Below are 18,261 nucleotides of genomic sequence, written 5' to 3'. Positions count from 1 at the left end.
TAGACGTATTTAAAAGGGCAGTTCAAAGAAAAATAGAGGTATTATAGGTGACCTCTATAAAGGATTAACAAATATGAAATTACACTCAACCTTGTATATCAAAACAAAATGGGAAATGGAGGGAGGAATAGAGATAAAGGAGGAAGAGTGGACAACAATATGGGCATATCAATGGAAATGTAGCAGCTCACAGAGCTGGCGGGAATTTGGGTGGAAATGCCTGATAAGATATTTTATTACACCTCACCAAAAATCTCACTATGAAGGTAACCCTCCCGCTTGCTGGAGAAATTGTGGAAATACAAATGCAAATCACTATCATATTTTCTGGGACTGTCATGTCATTAAAACTTATTGGAAAGGAATACATGCAGCAATACAAGAGACATTTGGAAGATATTTACCTTTGGAAAGTAAAACTCTACGTTTTGGACTTATGCCAGAAGGATGGGCAAAGAACGATAAATACTTGTTTAATATTTTACTGGCAGCAGGCAAAAAAGCCATCACAAAAAAATGGCTTTCTTCAGAGAGCCCAGCTATGAACACGTGGATGAACATCACACTGGACATTTACAGAATGGAGAAAATGACAGCAGATGTGAACTACAAGAGGGACCTGTTTGTATCACGATGGAAGAAATGGATGGACTACATTAGAAAACGCAGGCCAGTTTTTGCTTTTGCATTAGATTTTGACTTTGTTAACTACTAGAAGACTAGAGGAAATATCAGTTACATTAATGGAAACAAAAACACACTCCCTATATTTATTTATTTATTTTTCTTTCCTTTTTCTTTTTCCTTATGTATTTTTTTTTATGTTGTTTCCTGTTTTGCTTCTTTTTCTTTTCTTCTTCTTCTTTCATTCTTATTGTATGGATATTTTAGTTGTTTAAATATAGGAAAAAAAGAAAAAAATATATGTACTGAAAGATAGCTGAAGTTGATGGTATTGTATAGTGATTCTAAAATGTCAATAAAAATAAAATAAAAAAGCTGGAATCCAATGAGTCCAAGTCTTCTGCTGATTCAGCATCACATTCATCTTTGCTCCTTGTTCTGCATCCCCACCATGGACTTCATTCCTTTCCAAGCCAGCCTTGAGTGTCCTTTATTCAGCTCATCCTCTGCTTTACTTTTACTTTTAGCTGCTTTTCTTCTCTCCCTCATAACAAGACAGCTTCTTCTGCCTGAGAACATGTTGGAGTGATTTACTAATCCAGGGCTGATTTTTGGGGAAAATAGTCCCCATTTTCAAAGTAATCCCCATTTTTCCCAGAATGAAATGTAAGTAGAAATAAATGATCTAAGTGAGAACATGAGCCTTTAAAAAGGCTCTTCTGAGGCTGCTGCCAGTGGTCAAAGCCTCCAACAAAGCTCTGTAAGTACATATGTGATCATAGCTTTAGCTTTTAAATGTTTATTCTAGTTAACACAGATCAGGTGGAACAACTCAAGTGAAATATCAAAAATATTAAGTGGTCATCGGTACTCAGTTTGTTCAATACTGAATACAATGGAGCACAAATTGTCCACATTTCTGAAATATTTCTGGGTGTAACTGTCACCAAAGTGCAATTTAGACCTGGCCTGTGGTTGTTATCTAAGTGATAATCATCAATTCTACTAAAACAAATACAAAATAAAGAAATTTGACACATTCTGTTGATATCAAAAGCACACTGAACAATTCAGTGTTGTTTTACTGCTGTTCTCTCTTCACTTCTTCTCCTCTGATTCTCTCCACATGTTGCTCTGCATCAGTGCTCAGTTTCCTGACAAAACAAGATGAAATATTGCTAAATATAATAGTATCTCATTACGCTTCAACAGAAGTGTTTTATTTTTGTAATTGTTTATCTGTTATTTTTCAGACTGAGTCACTGTGACCTGTCAGAGAGAAGCCGAGAAGCTCTGGCCTCAGGTCTCAGCTCTCAGACCTCTAATCTGAGACAGCTGGACCTGAGTAACATCAACCTGAAGGATTCAGGCGTGAAGCTTCTGTCTGAAGGACTGAAGAGTCCACACTGTACACTGGAAACTCTCAGGTGAGATCAAGCATTTTTCTTTCATCAACTGACAGAATTAGCAGATTAATAATAAGGCAGTCCTCTAATAAGAGGAGAAGTGGAGGTGTTTTGAAGGGCAACGTACTCTTATGTTAACAAGACAGGAAGTAGTTCCTGGCAACTGCTTCCTTTGTTATTGTCTAAGTAGAAACATGATGGTGAAACAGTGATGAGTTTTCAGAACACACAACACAACAATGCTGTTGCGTGCTGAAAGCAGACTTCTCACAGATTCTGAGGCTGCAGGTTTCATCACTGTCCAACCAAAATTCACTGAACCAGCAGTAAATGAACGTCCAAAACTACGCTTCATGTTTAAAAAACAGATGATCAGGGGGATTTGTGTTTACATCTTTTTTGTGTGATCTGTTCACCTGCTGTTTCAGCTGTTTGGTGGTTGTTGAAATGGTTTTGTGAACTTTTAGCTGAGATTCTGACATTTCTGTAGATACCACACATGTCTAATTACTTTGTACAGCATGAATGGCCATAACGAGGTTTTTAACAGTAAGAAAAGTTGTAAAACTTCAGAAAATATAGTTAAAAGTCCAAAACCTTCTACATCTGGTCGCTTGTGGTAAGGAGCAGATCAAACGAGTAAAGAATTACGTTATAATTATAAATGGCTTCAACAGCACATTCAGGTCTGTGAGACTCATTCAGACACTGAACCGTGGCTCTGTGCTACATGCACATAGTTCTGCATCTCTGCCATTCAGACACACTTTATATATAGTTTATTTTATGTAGGATTCAATACTGAACTGTACATTTAGTCTTTTTAAAGGCAGCAAGTTTTATTCAGTGTTTTCATAAAAGCCTTATTTCTATCCATTTACTGCTATTAGGAAGAACACGTGAGGTTTAAGACCTGGACGAGTTTGAAACCTTTTGTCCTCCACAGTGGAAAATGGGTGGAAATAAAAATGGGTCTCACTTTAGCCAGCTCCTAATTTTATCAGTTCTACTCTCAGCGTCTCCTGTACATCTCCTGTATAAATGTTGCACTCAGCTTTGTGGTCTCCAATATCACTGAAATGCAGCCAGATGCTGCTCATTTTGCCTTTTCACTCTTTCCTGACACGCTTGCATTTCAGTACAGCTCCCATTTCTCTGTGTACTGGTCTCTACCACTACCCTTGCTGTCTATGGGACATGTCTTCTTTCACATAATGGTATGATCCCAGTCTGTCTCTTAAAGTGTTTGGCCACATGGTTTGCTCATCAGTAGTGCATTGTGTACTTATTTTAATAGTACTGCCAGTGGCGCGCACAGACATTTTGGGGGGCAAGTGCTCCAGGGGGAAAAAAGGGCACTTTTTGCATATGTGGAAAACCTTTTCTTTTTATAATAAAAAAATCACACAGGTTAAATGCAACTTTTAACCGGATTATTCGTCCAGAATTGCTGTGCGTTGCTGACCTACAGCAGACAAGAGCTTCTGGACATCTGGACTCACAACTCCAACAGTTTTATCGCCGATCTCCGACTCATCCCAGAGATCTCCAGAACACCGGAGGCTGCCCACTCTCCCCGGCCGGGCGGAAGTGCACGCAGACGGCGCCGAGATCGTAAACAAAGGTGAGGTAGGCGCGGAGGGCTACGGGCTAAGCTAAAGCTAACACCACACCGGCTGCCTTTACCCAGTATTTTCCTTGCCGATGTCCGTTCTCTGGCAAACAAAATGGATGAGATACGGCTCTCCATCACTAACAACAGACGGATTATGGACTCAAATGTCATGTTTTTCACCGAAACATGGTTGAACAACAGCTGCCCGGACAATGCTATCGAGTTAGCAGGACGCCACACACACCGAGCCGACAGGCTAGCAGATGACTCCGGCAAGACCAGAGGTGGAGGTTTGTGCATTTATATTAACAATGCTTGGTGCATGAACTCCACTACTACTGAGAGTCACTGCTCACCTAATGCGGAGTTTTTAATGGTCAAATGCAGACCTTATTATCTCCCCAGAGAACTCATTTCAATCATACTCACTGCCGTGTATATCCCCCCCCCCGACGCTAATGCTAGGTTAGCCATGAAAGAACTTTCTGCAGCCATTAACAAACACCAGAATAAACACCCCGAGGCTGCTTTTATTGTTGCTGGCGACTTCAACCACACCAACTTAAAGACAGTCCTCCCCAGATTCCACCAACATGTCTCCTGCCACACCAGAGGAGACAAGACTTTAGACCATGTGTATTCCAACCTGGCTGGAGCCTACAAAGCCACACCCCTCCCGCACATTGGATAATCGGACCATCTCTCCCTGTTCCTCACACCTAGGTATTCACCACTCATCCAACGTGTGAAACCTGCTGTGAGGACAATTAAAGTGTGGCCAGAGGGGACAGAGGCAGTGCTCCAGGACAGATTTAAAAAGACAGACTGGAATATGTTCACCCACACAGACCTGGACCAGTACGCCTCATCTGTACTGGATTACATCTCCGAAACCACAGACAGTGTCACCACCCAGAAACGGATCACCATGTACCCCAACCAGAAGCCTTGGATAAACCGGGATGTTCGTCTCCTCCTGAAGGCCCACAACACCGCTTTTAGGTCAGGAGATGCACACGCCTACAGCACAGTAAGGGCTAATCTAAAGAAGGGCATCAAAAAAGCCAAACACCATTACAAAAAGAAGGTAGAAGAACACTTCTCCAACTCCAACCCCCGACGCATGTGGCAAGGACTCCAGACCATTACAGACTACAGGACCACCAAACCCTCCCCCGCATCTTCTGATGTCTCCTTCCTCAACGAGCTCAACAACTTTTATGCTCGTTTTGAGCGAGGGAACCCCACAACCACAACCAAAGCAGACATGACGCCAGACCACCAACCTCTGACTCTCTCCCTCACCTATGTAGGAGCGGTGCTGAGCAGGATCAATGTCCACAAGGCTGCAGGTCCAGATGGCATCCCCGGACGTGTTCTCAGAGCGTGTTCTGGGGAGCTTGCAGGAGTGCTCACAGACATATTCAATCTGTCCTTGGCCCATGCTGTGGTACCGGCCTGCTTCAAATCCACCTCCATCGTCCCGATACCCAAAAACTCCAACCCATCTTGCCTCAATGACTACCGCCCAGTAGCACTCACCCCCATCATCACTAAGTGCGTAGAGCAGCTGGTCCTAGCACACTTCAAATCCTGTCTCCCCCCCACCCTGGACCCCCACCAATTCGCATACCGCCAGAACAGGAGCACAGAGGATGCAGTCTCCATCGCACTGCACTCTGTCCTCTCACACCTGGACAACAACAACACCTACGCCAGAATGCTGTTTATAGACTTCAGTTCAGCATTCAATACAATCCACCCCTCACAACTCATCAGGAAACTGACAGACCTGGGCATCAGCTCCCTCATCTGCAAATGGTTACTGGACTTCCTGACCAACCGCCCCCAACATGTCCAGCTGGATAACCACTGCTCATCTACCATCACAATGAACACCGGTGTACCACAAGGCTGTGTGATGAGCCCTTTCCTCTACTCCCTCTTCACCCACGACTGCAGACCTGCTGATGGTTCCAACACCATCATTAAGTTTGCAGATGACACCACGGTGATTGGCCTCATCAGTGACAACGATGAGGCCGCCTACAGAGAGGAGGTGGATCGTCTGGCTGAGTGGTGCGACACAAACAACCTGCTGCTTAACACCGAGAAGACCAAGGAGCTCATCGTGGACTACAGGAGGAATGCTGACCCACATCCACCCATCCACATTAAGGGGACGGCTGTGGAGCGTGTGAGCAGCTTCAAGTTCCTGGGAGTCCACATCTCCGAGGATCTCACCTGGACGACCAACTGCTCCAAGCTGGTCAAGAAGGCTCACCAGCGCCTCTTCTTCTTGAGGACCCTGAGGAAGAACCACCTGTCCTCAGACATCCTGGTGAACTTCTATCGTTGCACCATAGAGAGCATCCTGACCAACTGTATAACAGTCTGGTACGGGAACTGCTCTGCCTCGGACCGGAAGGCGTTGCAGAGGGTCGTGAAAACTGCCCAGCGCATCGCCGGAGCACCACTTCCTGCCATAAAAGACATCTACAGGAAGCAGTGTCTGAAAAGGGCTGGGAAAATCATCAAAGACCCCAGTCACCCATCACATAGAGTCTTCACCCTCCTGCCCTCTGGGAGGCGCCACAGGAGCCTCCGGACTAAGACCACCAGGTACCGGAACAGCTTCTTCCCCACAGCTGTCAGACTCCTGAACTCTGCCTCCTGACATCTGACCCACGTTAAACTCATGCACTGAACATACACACCCCCACAATGGACAACTGTACCCTCAAACACACAATAATAACATGGACTGAACCACCACTCACAACCACTAGCACTTTACATAGCCTCTGTAGAAACTATCTACACCCTCACTTATCTTAACTGCACTACTGTATAGCTCTGTGTAAATAATCATTCTGTACATTCAATAATCTTTAATCCTACAACTGTTTACAACTTGCATAGTTCCCATTTCTGTATAGCTGTATATCTCAAATTTCTGTAAGGTTATTTATTTCATATTCTGTATAGTTTTTCATATTTATATCCTGTTCATAGCCTGTACATAGCTTGTACTCACTACAGCCTTTACATACTTAGTTATAGAATATTCACAACATACTTCATACCGTGTACATGATAACATACCATAATAGACCCATTTCTGTAATATACTTACATATCTATACTATTGCTAATATATATTGTAATATATCTATATCACTAAAGCACTTCTGGATGGATGCAAACTGCATTTCGTTGCCCTGTACCTGTGCATGTGCAATGACAATAAAGTTGAATTCTATTCTATTCAATTTGACTTTTATTTCAAAAAATTCTCTAAAAATCAAAAATCACACCACAAAAAGATAAAATCTGTATCCAACTCTAAACTATATACATACATATTCTCAAGTGTCCATTAAATGGAGTGTACTGCTCTAAAGAAGCATCCTTCTTGGTGCCATGTCTTTGTAGATGTTGATGACCTCGTTGTAATTGATCTCCACATCTTTCTCAATGGCCAACAAGAGGAGATCAGACAACCTTTCTTCTCCACACAAACTTCTTAGTTTATTTTTGATTATTTTTAGCTTTGAAAAAGATCTTTCAACTGTTGCAGTTGTCACTGGTAGTGTTGCGTAGATCTGAATCATTTTGACAAAGGCAGGAAAGATCAGCTGGCCATTGTTTTCCCTCAGTATCAGAAATATTTCTCTGAGGTCTTTTGAACTAAAGCTGGAGTGGAAGACCTTTAATTCTGTTTTGAGCTGGTCCTCATCTTCTCCATAGAATTCACAGAGGATGTGGACAGCTTCAATGGCTTCTGGGTTTGGTGGGCCTACCCAGTTAGCATGCACAGTTAAGGGCTGGAAGGACCGAATGATTCTGGCCGTTGGGCTTCCAGTATTGTCCCCTTTGAACCTCCTGTTCAGTTCCCCAGTCATGATGTCCAGAAAGGTGAAATATACACCACTCCTGAAATATGCCTCCACTGACTCAAACTGAGCACCTACTTGAGACACTGTGGTGCTGTGTTGGAAACGCACTGGAACTTTCCGCTTTCTCTCCTGACCAGGCACCACGGTAGGTACTGGAATGTTGAAACTCTCTGCCTTCTCTGATGCACATCTAAATATCTCTCCAAATTTCTCCTCAGACCTCATGGTTTGCAATGTGTGAAGCACACCATCAATTACCTTGTAGGCAGTGGAATGGTCCAACCCTTCTTCCTGCAGAGAATCTGATGCCAAAGCAGTGACTTCGAATACTGGTGTGGTGATTTCCATGCAGAGAATGAACATAAAATTAATGGCATTTCTGTACATCTGAGCATCACCTTGGGCCAGGTTAGGTGGGTCACTGTCACTGATGTCATCAAGGAGCATCAAAATGGCTTTCAAATTTCTCTGAAGTGCCTTCAGTGCTTTTTCCCTGCAAGCCCATCGAGTATCTGACAGCTGCTGGAGCTCCATAACACGTTGTCCAGGAAAGAGAGACTCCTGAAATTTGACCAAGGCAGCATGACGCTTTGGGGAGCCTGAGCAAAAGGCATACAATTTCTCCACCAAGTTGAAAAATGTCACAAAATGCTTGCTGGACTTTGATGCCTCCACTAGTACCAAATTGAGCCAATGGGCTTTGCAGTGCACATAGAGGGCCTTCTCATTGTGTGCACGGATTCTAGCTTGGAGACCTTTATACATGCCACTCATGTTGGCTGCTCCATCATAGCCTTGACCATACATGTTCTTCATCTCTAGGCCATTCTTTTGCAGAAGCAAGAACACTGTATTCTCCAGCTCCTGGCCTGTAGTTGTATCAACATTGCACACTTCGATGAATCTCTCCTTTATTTGCATATGATGAAAATATCGCACAACAAATGACACTTGCTCTTTGTGTGAAACATCAGAGGTTTCATCAAGTAGAATGGAATACATTTCAGCCTCTTTTATTTCACGTTGTATCTCCTTCCTGATGTAAGTTCCTAGTGCTGCAATGATGTCATTTTGACTTCTGTTGGAAAGCAGTGACACCTGGGGCCTTGTCTTGGTGGCTTTAACTGTGGCAATTTTTTCCAAATGCATTTTCAGCATACTATCGTAGCGGGAAAATACATTGACTAATTCACGAAAATTGCCACGGTTATCACTGGACTCACTCTCATCATGACCTCGGAATGCTTGTCCCTGACGTGCAAGATACACTGTTAGGTCAATTAATCTTGTCAGGATTTCTTTGTTTGTCTGCCTCTCTCGCTCTCTAACTTCCACCCCTTTTACGTCTGAAACATCAAATGCAGACTGAAGGGCCTTTTTCTGGAAATTGATCCATCTAACCATGCTTGTCATGTGCATCTCTGCGCTGGAGTGTTGTTTGATTTTTTCAAGAGCAGTACTCCTCTTTCTGATGCCATCAGTTGTCCAGGCTGTTCTGCTTTTATATTTTTCATCCGAGAGGAAAAGCCGACAACTAAAACAATGCATTGAATTAGCAGTGGGTGAGTATTCCAGCCACACATTAGCAGAAAACCACTGTTTCTGGAATGATCTCCCCTCAGTTTTTGGGTAAGGTATATCAGGCTGACATGGGCCCACATTGCAGCACATTGAAACGTATCTGTCATTGCGCTTTATTTTAAATGTGTGTTGGATCTGTTGGGTATTGTAAAGCTGCTAACTTTGACATTATGTGATCGATCTGTTCTTCCTCATTGTGGTCTTCAGAGAGCACTACATCAGTGTCTGTAGGCCTAACTGAACCTGTTGCTGCATTGGTCGCGGCTTCATCTGTTTCTATATCTCCCTCTTCTGCTATGCTGGTAGATGGCATAGAGCTGCTTCCCTGCTGTGACTGACTACAATGGAACAATAATAATAATAATAATAGTATTATTATTTATCATAATAATAAGCTTAAACAGATAGTTTTAATAATAACCCATACTGCAAGTCTTGTAACATAGAAATAACTTTCGTAGGTACAAAATAATAGTTAGCGCAATGCCTGCTGATTAAGTTCATTAAAAACTAAGTGTGAACAGCTTTTAAGATTTTCCAATAGAATTAACTGCAAGGAGCAGGTTACATTAAAACATTAAAATAGAACCTGACTCTGCCCTTGACTCTGACCTTTCATCTTCATTTTCCTTTGCTTTCATCCAGGAGAGCAGAGAACTGCTTCCCTGGGCTGCCTGTTGTAGATCCCTTTCTTTCTCCTTTCTCAGCCTCTCTTTCCTAGGCATTATGCTTGCTGAAATTAGTAAATAAATAGACCAAAATGTATGAGAACGAATAAGACTGACTGTGGTCATTACAAGCACAGGGCAGAATGGTCGTTTTCACAGGCAATTGGGAACTGCCTATTTTTCCTTTAGCAAATTAATGTCTTAATGTTGCCAATATGTTACACCAAAAAAAATTAACATGTCTAACCAGTGCTTCTCAAAACTTTTAACATGCACCACCCCCAACACCGTACCCTTCAAACTACCAATAACAACGTCACTGTTCTGTCACAATCAGGTCACAACACAGTGCGTAAATGTCTGCGAGCATCGCTGAGTCAGTAACAACCAGTTAGGCTAAAGACAGTTGGACGGTGTTCTAACTTTCTCACAGGAGACACCTACTAAAGACAGTCAAAGACATTAATTTCAATCTTACCAAAGTAGGACAGTAGCTGACGTTAGTTATGGAAAGGCTAATCCACAAAAACGGAGAAACGTCCATAATTCTATTATTCATAATCATGTCAAGGTTTTAGGTTTTTCTGCAGTTCCATCTCTAAAAAGTGTGATGTCTTCCCGTCACTGACTTCAGTTTGAAAACTTTGTATTTATTCACAGATTTCCGTGAGATCATCCTAAAATTTGTAACGAAAAATGGGCTCAAAAGAGCCCTCTGGCTAACGGCATGTAGCCTATAGCATAACGTGATATTTTCAATAGTGTATGCAAAAAGGTCGGAATTGATGGAGAGTGGGGTTGCCTAAATGGTTTAGGTTACATTTTAAATGTGTCGTTTTTTTGTTTATCCATATGGAGGGGGCAAGCTGGCAAAGTTTGTCATGTGCAGTTTCTGACAGGCTACTTCACAACAAAACAATTGCAGGTTGGTCTTAGAGGGCAAACAGAATAATTTCACTCGATTCATGGGTTACCTGACTGGTTGGGAAGGGAAAGAGCTGCCGTGTTGTCCGCCGTGGCTCCCAGTCCCTATAGTTAGCCTACTATGCCTACTCCAAGTAGTCCTATGTCATGCCACTGCTACACGCCTCACAACAAATGAACTGCAAGCGTGTTCACGTGACACGGTGACAGTGAAAAAGCGACAGGGTTCGGGTGTCTTTGAAGAAGGGGCACAAATCAAGCCATTATTTTCACACCTTTTTAAATCGCGCAGCTTTAAAAAAAAAATCACGTCTTTCAAAAGGGCACTTTTTTGGACTGAGGGCAAAAGGGCAAGTGCTTCAGCACCACCTCGTCTCTATCTGTGCACGCCAGTGAGTACTGCAGTATGAGAAGTGCAACATTCAGTGTGCAGAAACAGATCAGGTGCTTTCTAACAGCAGTGTTCCCTTTAACACAGCAGCAGTTCAAATATTTCTGTCAGTCTGAGCTGAAACATGAATCTAATCAAATATCAAATCAAAGTTCTTTGCCTCTGCCAGGACGTTAACATTTGATCTAGTTTTTTACAAAGTTCCCTCAGCGTCCAGAGCCACCAACATACCTTTGATCAACAGCAAGTGAACATTTATAAATGTGTGTTTCCAGAACAGGAAGCAGCAGAACTATTGTTCTGTTATCAGGCAGCAGCACAAACGCTCATCAGCTCATTTACTGTGCAGGACTTTGAGTGTGTGAAGTGTGTGTTTGTGCTGGATTTCCTTTGGAGAATCTCAGTCAGAAACAAGACAAAGAAAAACTCTTTCAACAGTCCAGGTTGAGTTGACAACATGAACTGCATTTATCTTCCTCTGACTTGACATGTTCTTCCTCCTCTGCACCGAGCCAGCTGCTAAGACTCACAAGCTCATTGACATTTTCTGATGATAAAGAAACTCTCTTCTTCTGCACAATATGAGCAGCAACAGAGAAGAAGCTTTCACAGGTACAGATGTTGCAGCTGTGGCCAAGTACATGTGCTGCATGTTGGAGCAGCACTCTAATGGACAGGCCTCTGTACTGATGGTGGGCTCTGCTCTGTATCCACCACACTGTTCTCAGCTGAGTCTTCCTCCTGTTCACACTCTGATGAAGCACCAACAGGGCCAACTTCTTCTCTGGTGGCTCGGATGTTGTTGCTTCCACAGGTTTCCCTCCAACAACCCTCTGTTCCTGCAGTAAGTTCAGTAAGACCTGGGTAAACACTTGAGCTCCTTGAATCTGGCTCCAGCAGCAGTTTTCACATATACAATGTTGGCATTTTGCTTGCGTGTCTCAAGGTCTGTTCTGAATGTAGACTTGAATTTGACCACGTAGGCGGGGTCATCATCTGAGCTCTCCATCACCTGAGAGAGATGACAAAATAGAATCACAGAGCATGAAACCAACGTTTCTCCTCCCAGAAGTTCAGTCACAGACCTGCAACAGAAACAAGAAGATTCAAATGACGCAGAGCTTTCATTTACTTATATCCACAAACATGTCCTCTACATATTCATGCTGTATTTACACACACATACAGAGGCTGTTTGTCTCTCACACACAGACAGGACACTGAGAAATACATCATGTTAAATATACCTGCAGGCTTCCAGCTGTGCACTTTGTCCCTGTCAGCTGGGATTGCCATGGCAACCTTGGTGTTGTGCGCGATGCAGGGACGTGTTCAAAGGCAGACGTCTGGCAGCAGCATCATATTTGATGCACTATCTGTACTGAGTGTGCTGACTGTATTTCAAATGTCCCACTGCTGTGCAACATGAATCACATGTTCTGCACGTTTCTGTAACTCACAGGTAACCATGGTTACCCAGCCACGCCCAGTAGTCTCCAGAGAGACCAACAGCTGGTTCATGTTGTAACGCCGTGGCTTTCATAGCCTCTCCTTTTTCTACAGCTCATGTGTTCTTCTTGTGATGCTGCGTCTTGAGGCTCATACATGCCGTCATTTGTTGATCCTAAGAACGTTCCTTAGACCGACTTCTTCAACAACAGATAACTTTAGTTGTATCAACACTGCCTCCTGGAACAGTTTAAAATGAACATGTCAAAGATCTGTACCTGTCTCCATGTTTCTGTTCCCGCCCCTTTCTTTCTGTCCTGGGTCATGTGAGCGCTGCAGTAGTATTAGGCCCACCCTCAATGCTCCCATTGGCTGAGACGCATAATGACGCCCATTTCAAGCCAGCACTGGTCAACATCCCTCCTGTGACCCATGGCTGTAATATTCAGAGCCAGTGAGCACTTTCACAATAATCATGATTTTAAACACTGTGATTAAAATAATTGCTGATGTTAATCAGTTAATGAGTTAACGAGATAATAACAGGTTAAGTTGCCCTAATAATTAGACTTTGATGACAAACTGATGTGATCTCCATGTTTCCTTTGTTGGACTGTGGGCGAGTGTCAGAACTGAATGTACTGAGTAACATGTAGAGTTTAAACATGTGTCAGTTCCAGTTTTAGAGCTCTAAAGTGCAGCTATCATGTTAGGAATATGTTAGGAATAGACAGGAACACTGAGCACACTGAGGTCAAATCTTTATTTTACCACTCTCTGCATTCTTGATGTTCATGAATTCAGCAGCTTCATGATTGTCTGCAGCATTAATCTCATATTTCCATTAAAAGTGTTGAATTTGACTGTTTGATGTTCTTTATGATCTCTGGCACCAGTTCATCTGTAGGCTGAGCTCAGTCCATCCATTTAGTGAAATGATGTTTAAAGGTCTCCTTGTTCTGTGAGCCTGCACAGATCCTGAAGCAGAAAGCCTGGGTTAACAGAGAAATGATCATCACTGTGATGATGCTCACCATCTCTGACTGGGATTTGAGGTTTTGTCAAAGCAGCAAAGAAAGCCTGGCTATGTTGGACTGGGTGTGACAGCAGCTCCCAGTTTGAGTTCAGGAGACAGACACCCTCTCTACTTTGAAGATCAGCTTCAAACTTTCCTTTTTTATAAAGCTTATAGTTCGAGTTGGATCAGGTGACCCTGAACCATCCCTTAGTTATGCTGCTATAGGCTCAGGCTGTTGGTGGACTTCCCATGATGCTCTGCTTTCTTCTCCCCTCTTTTCACTCCTGATGCTTTTATATGTCACTACTGCATGTCCTTAACTTTTGTCTCTCCATTTTGTTCTTGTCTCTCTGAGCTCATCTCTTCTCTTTCCCCTCACCCTGCAACCAGTCATGGTAGATGCTCCTCCTGGAGCCTGTTTTCACTGGGAGGATCTTTGTGTCAAAGGGAGTTCTTCTTCCCACCATCACCAAGTGCTGCTCACAGTGGAGGCGGTTACCTTACACTGTTAAACAGCTTCAGATGACTGTTGTTGTCTGTTGGGTATTGTCACTTATAAATAAAGTTACAATGGATGGATAGATGTTATTGTGACAAAGAGAAAACAACTGTTGACAGATAGATTGTTGTTTTGTGTGTCTGCAGTCTGTCAGGCTGTCTGATCACAGAGGAAAGCTGTACTTCTCTGGTCTCAGCTCTGAGCTCCAACCCCTCCCATCTGAGAGAGCTGGACCTGAGCTACAATCATCCAGGTGACTCAGGAATGAAGCTGCTGTCGGCTGGACTGAAGGATCCAGACTGGAGACTGGACACTCTCAGGTATGGAGAAAAAAATCTTATAGAGGAGGAAGAGCTGGAAACATTTCCCGTGTCTTTCACTCACTTCCTGTTTGTTTCCTGCAGATGACACATGAACAATCACACTTGCAGGAATATTTTCAGGGACAGACACACTAGTCTAGCTGGATAGTTCATGGATATTTATGTAGGGGTCTCCAAGGAGTCTGTTTGCAGGAACATTTAGGTCACAGGTGTACCTGATATAGATACCAGTGTACCTAATAAAGTGTCAGCTAACATTTGAAAATGGAAGCTTAAATAATGACAAACTGTACATTCACAGCTGAATTCACAATAAATTTGTTCTCCAGTGCACATTTTTCTGTTATTGTTCTCAAACAACAGAATGAGAATGAAATATTGATTCTAACAGGGCCCACAAACAGCATTAGCTTAGCAGTATTAGCTTATCAGAGTTTCCATCATGGTCACACAAATCCTTAGCAGAGAAAAGTGGCCTACTTAGCAATAGCTGCTCAAGTTGTATAAAGAAAGGGAAAACAGTATTAGCATTAGCTGCTAATGGCAGCTTACTTAGCATAAACTCTTCACATCTTTATAATGCAAGGGAAAGGAGTCACTCATGGAAGCCTATTTAGCATTAACGTCTCACTGTCACGGTCTGGCTGGGGCAGACCGTATGTGTTGCAGAGGAGGACTCAAACGCAGACCAAAACGTGGGGTGGATTAACAAAACAAGCCGTTTATTGAGGCTAGCAACGAGGGTACAAAATAATAGGGCATCGGTGAAAACTAAACAATAACCTAAACTAGGTGAACTAATAACAAAACATGAAAAACCTTAACCATAGTGAACTGACAGCGATACCTGGAGATGAGACATGGATGAGCAGACGACCTGACAATGAATGACTGAAAGCACACGGACTAAATACACACAGGAGGATAATGAGGGAAGTGGGAACACATGGGGAAACAGCTGGCACACATGAACATAACGACGTGACAAGGGGATCGTAACAGTAACAACATTGAACCTAGGGACACAGGAACCCTTCAAAATAAAACAGGAAATCTCAAATCAAATCAAATCAAATCACTTTTATTGTCACATCACATGTGCAGGCACACTGGCACAGCACATGCGAGTGAAATTCTTGTGTGCGAGCCCCAGAAGCAACAGAGATGTGCAAAACACAACAACACAAACGAGCAAAATACAAGAATGGCCAACCTGAAACTAATAAATATATGTACAATATATAATAGTGTATGCATTTCTGGATGTGTATACTAAATGTTTTCTATGTGTGTGTGTGTGTGTGTGTGTGTGTATACATTTTTACAAATTAAATAGTAAAAAAAATAAAATAAATATAAATCTAATGAAATGCAGACCTAACAACATAAGACAAATAGATAAGAAACACACGAAGGGAAGGGCAAGGGAGACTTCACAGGGTATGACACATACAAGGGGGAACTGATAAACAGATGCACATAGGACACATAATAGGCTAGAACATACACTAACAGCATCAAAAGAACTGAAACTCAAAACACTGGGTCATAAGACCCAGGACCGTGACACTCACATCATTATAACACAAGAGAAAAGGATATTAGCATAAGCTACTAATGCTTATTCACCTCAAATTAGCTTTAGCTGCTAATTGTAGCCTACTTAGCATTAACTCCTCACTAATATAATGCTAATTCACATCAAATTAGCATTAGCTGCTCATATTGTTATAAGGAAAGAGAAAACGGTATTAGCATTAGCTACTAATAATTATTCAGCCCTAATTAGAATAAGCCTCTAAAAGCAGCCTACTTAGCATTAACTCCTCACATCGTTGTTACCCAACGGAAAAGAGGATTAGTATTAGCTACTATCATTTTTAATAAGTAAGAGAAAACAGTGTTAGCATTATTGAATAATGCTAATTCACACTAAATTAGAATTAGCTATTCACAAGAGCGTACTTAGAATTAGCCTCTCACATTGTTAAAAAGTAAGGGAAAACAGTATTAGTATTAGCACATAATGCTAATTCATGTCAAAGTAGCATTAGTTAATAATGGCAGCCTACTTAGCATTAACTGCTCACTAATATAATGCTAATTCACATCAAATTAGCATTAGCTGCTCACATTGTTAAAAGGGAAGGGAAAACAATATTAGCAATAGCTGCTAATAATTATTCACCTAATTAGAGTTAGCCCCTAATGGCGACCTAGTTAGCATTAACTCCTGACATCGTTATAATGCAGGGGAAAAGGGTTACCATTATCGGATAATGCTAATTTACATCAAATTAACAATAGTTAATAATGGTAGACTTCGTATCATTAGCTGCTGTCATTCTTACAAAGCAAAGGAAAACAATATGAGCATTAGCTGCTAATGCTTTTTCATCTAAAATTAGCATTAGCCACTAATGGCAGCCTACTTAGCATTAACTCCTCACTAGTGCTAATTCACGTCAAATTAGCATTAGCTGCTAGCATCAGCCTACCTAGCACTAGCTGTTCACATTGTTAAAAAGGAAGAGAAAACGATATTAGCATTAGCTACTAATAATTATTCACCACTAATTAGAATTAGCCGCTAATGGCAGTATACTTAGCATTAACTCCTCACATTGTTATAATGTAAGGGAAAAGAATTAGCATTATCTAATAATGTTGACCTTGGAACAACGGGAAAAGTTCAGAACTAAAGATTTAGGAATGTTTCTCGATAGCTCTTTCTCATTTGAGAAACAAATGAATTCTGTTATTAAAACCAGCTGTGAGGTTTATATTGTTGATTGTCATTTATGCTTAGAAATATTTACTCATATATGCTTAGAGTTGTATAATTGATTGCATAATGATCTGTGTACCTTCCAGAGTGCTCTGGCATGCACACACCACTTGGGGCCATGAGAAAGGTCGTACCCTCTCTTACTGATTTATGGTGTAGGACAGGGGTCTCAAACTCAATTTAGCTGGGGGCCGCTGCAGGCAGAGTCTGGGTGAGGCTGGGCCGCATTAGGTTTTCCACAAGAAAGGCATGGTTAAAAAATTCCAATCTTCTCAAATCTCTTTATTTTTATTTTCTAACACAAAATATGAAAAATAAATGAACAAATTAAGAATTAATAAGAAAATAAATCAATCTGTAATACATAAAAAATAATAATAAGATATTTTTAGTCAGTGAACTTATGTGTTTTTTTCAGTCTTCTATATCTGCTGTGTTTAGATTGAAATGTCTGTATTAACAGTTCTATAACCTTCTTCTGAACATGAATGGAACACTGTAGAAAATGAACTGTTCTTCTGAACATGGCTTCTCTTGCCTACTCCTTGCTGCTAGAGACCTGGCAGCGTTTCCTCTCGCATAGCCGAGCCAGATTTGGCCTGAGGGAGGAAGCAGTTGCGACCCTCAGTATGTCTTGAAGATGATCATCCGTAAGTCTGGACCTGTACTTGGACTTATTGAAGTTCAAGGTGGAGAAGAGCTTTTGGCACAAGTATGTGCTACCAAAAAGGCACATGGTCCGCTTGAACATTCGGGAAAGCCGAGGGAAACTAGGGCTCAATTCTCTCAAAAATTGTCCAAGCTTGTCTGCTTTTCCACTCACCTCCCTGAACTTTGCTTTGAGTTCAGAGTTGCACTGCAGCTCAATGAGCTCCATTTGAAGCACAGAAGGGGCATCTTGCACATCAAAGGAGAAGGGGTCAGCAAAAATGTGAAAGGTGGCTCTGTGTGTCTTGAAGTCAGCAAATCTGTGATCAAATTCCTCCTGTAGCCTCAAAATGACATCAACATACTCGTCAGCACTGAATGGTGTGCCTGCATCCACGAGTGCCTTGCATGCTGGGAAATGGCAAAGG

At 42.1% G+C, this 18,261-nt stretch overlaps 1 protein-coding gene across 2 annotated transcripts; it reads right to left on the bottom strand.

Annotated features, from left to right (window-relative positions):
- Nucleotides 1-6,961: 6,961 nt before the first annotated feature.
- Nucleotides 6,962-13,724, bottom strand: LOC113018157 (zinc finger MYM-type protein 1-like). Of its 2 annotated transcripts, XM_026161225.1 has the most exons (3): nt 12,356-12,385; nt 9,738-12,120; nt 6,962-9,463 (listed from the first exon to the last, which is right to left on the bottom strand). In XM_026161225.1, exon 3 carries the CDS (start codon nt 9,213-9,215, stop codon nt 7,044-7,046), a length of 2,172 nt encoding a protein of 723 aa, XP_026017010.1. In that variant the 5' UTR covers nt 9,216-9,463; nt 9,738-12,120; nt 12,356-12,385; the 3' UTR covers nt 6,962-7,043. The 2 variants fall into 2 exon arrangements, with proteins under 2 accessions (XP_026017010.1, XP_026017009.1); XM_026161224.1 differs by having other exon boundaries at nt 9,738-13,724.
- Nucleotides 13,725-18,261: the final 4,537 nt, after the last annotated feature.

The sequence above is a fragment of the Astatotilapia calliptera genome, unplaced genomic scaffold (assembly GCF_900246225.1).
Source record: "Astatotilapia calliptera unplaced genomic scaffold, fAstCal1.2 U_scaffold_47, whole genome shotgun sequence".
In the NCBI taxonomy this organism is placed as follows: Eukaryota; Metazoa; Chordata; class Actinopteri; order Cichliformes; family Cichlidae; genus Astatotilapia; species Astatotilapia calliptera.
The sequence above is the reverse complement of the archived record's forward strand: the minus strand, read 5'-3'. Positions and strand labels throughout refer to the sequence as shown.

What these genes read in the sequence shown, in the direction of transcription:
- LOC113018157 (XM_026161224.1), bottom strand. Translation starts at nt 9,215, where the DNA reads ATGTGCTGCAATGTGGGCCCATGTCAGCCTGATATACCTTACCCAAAA.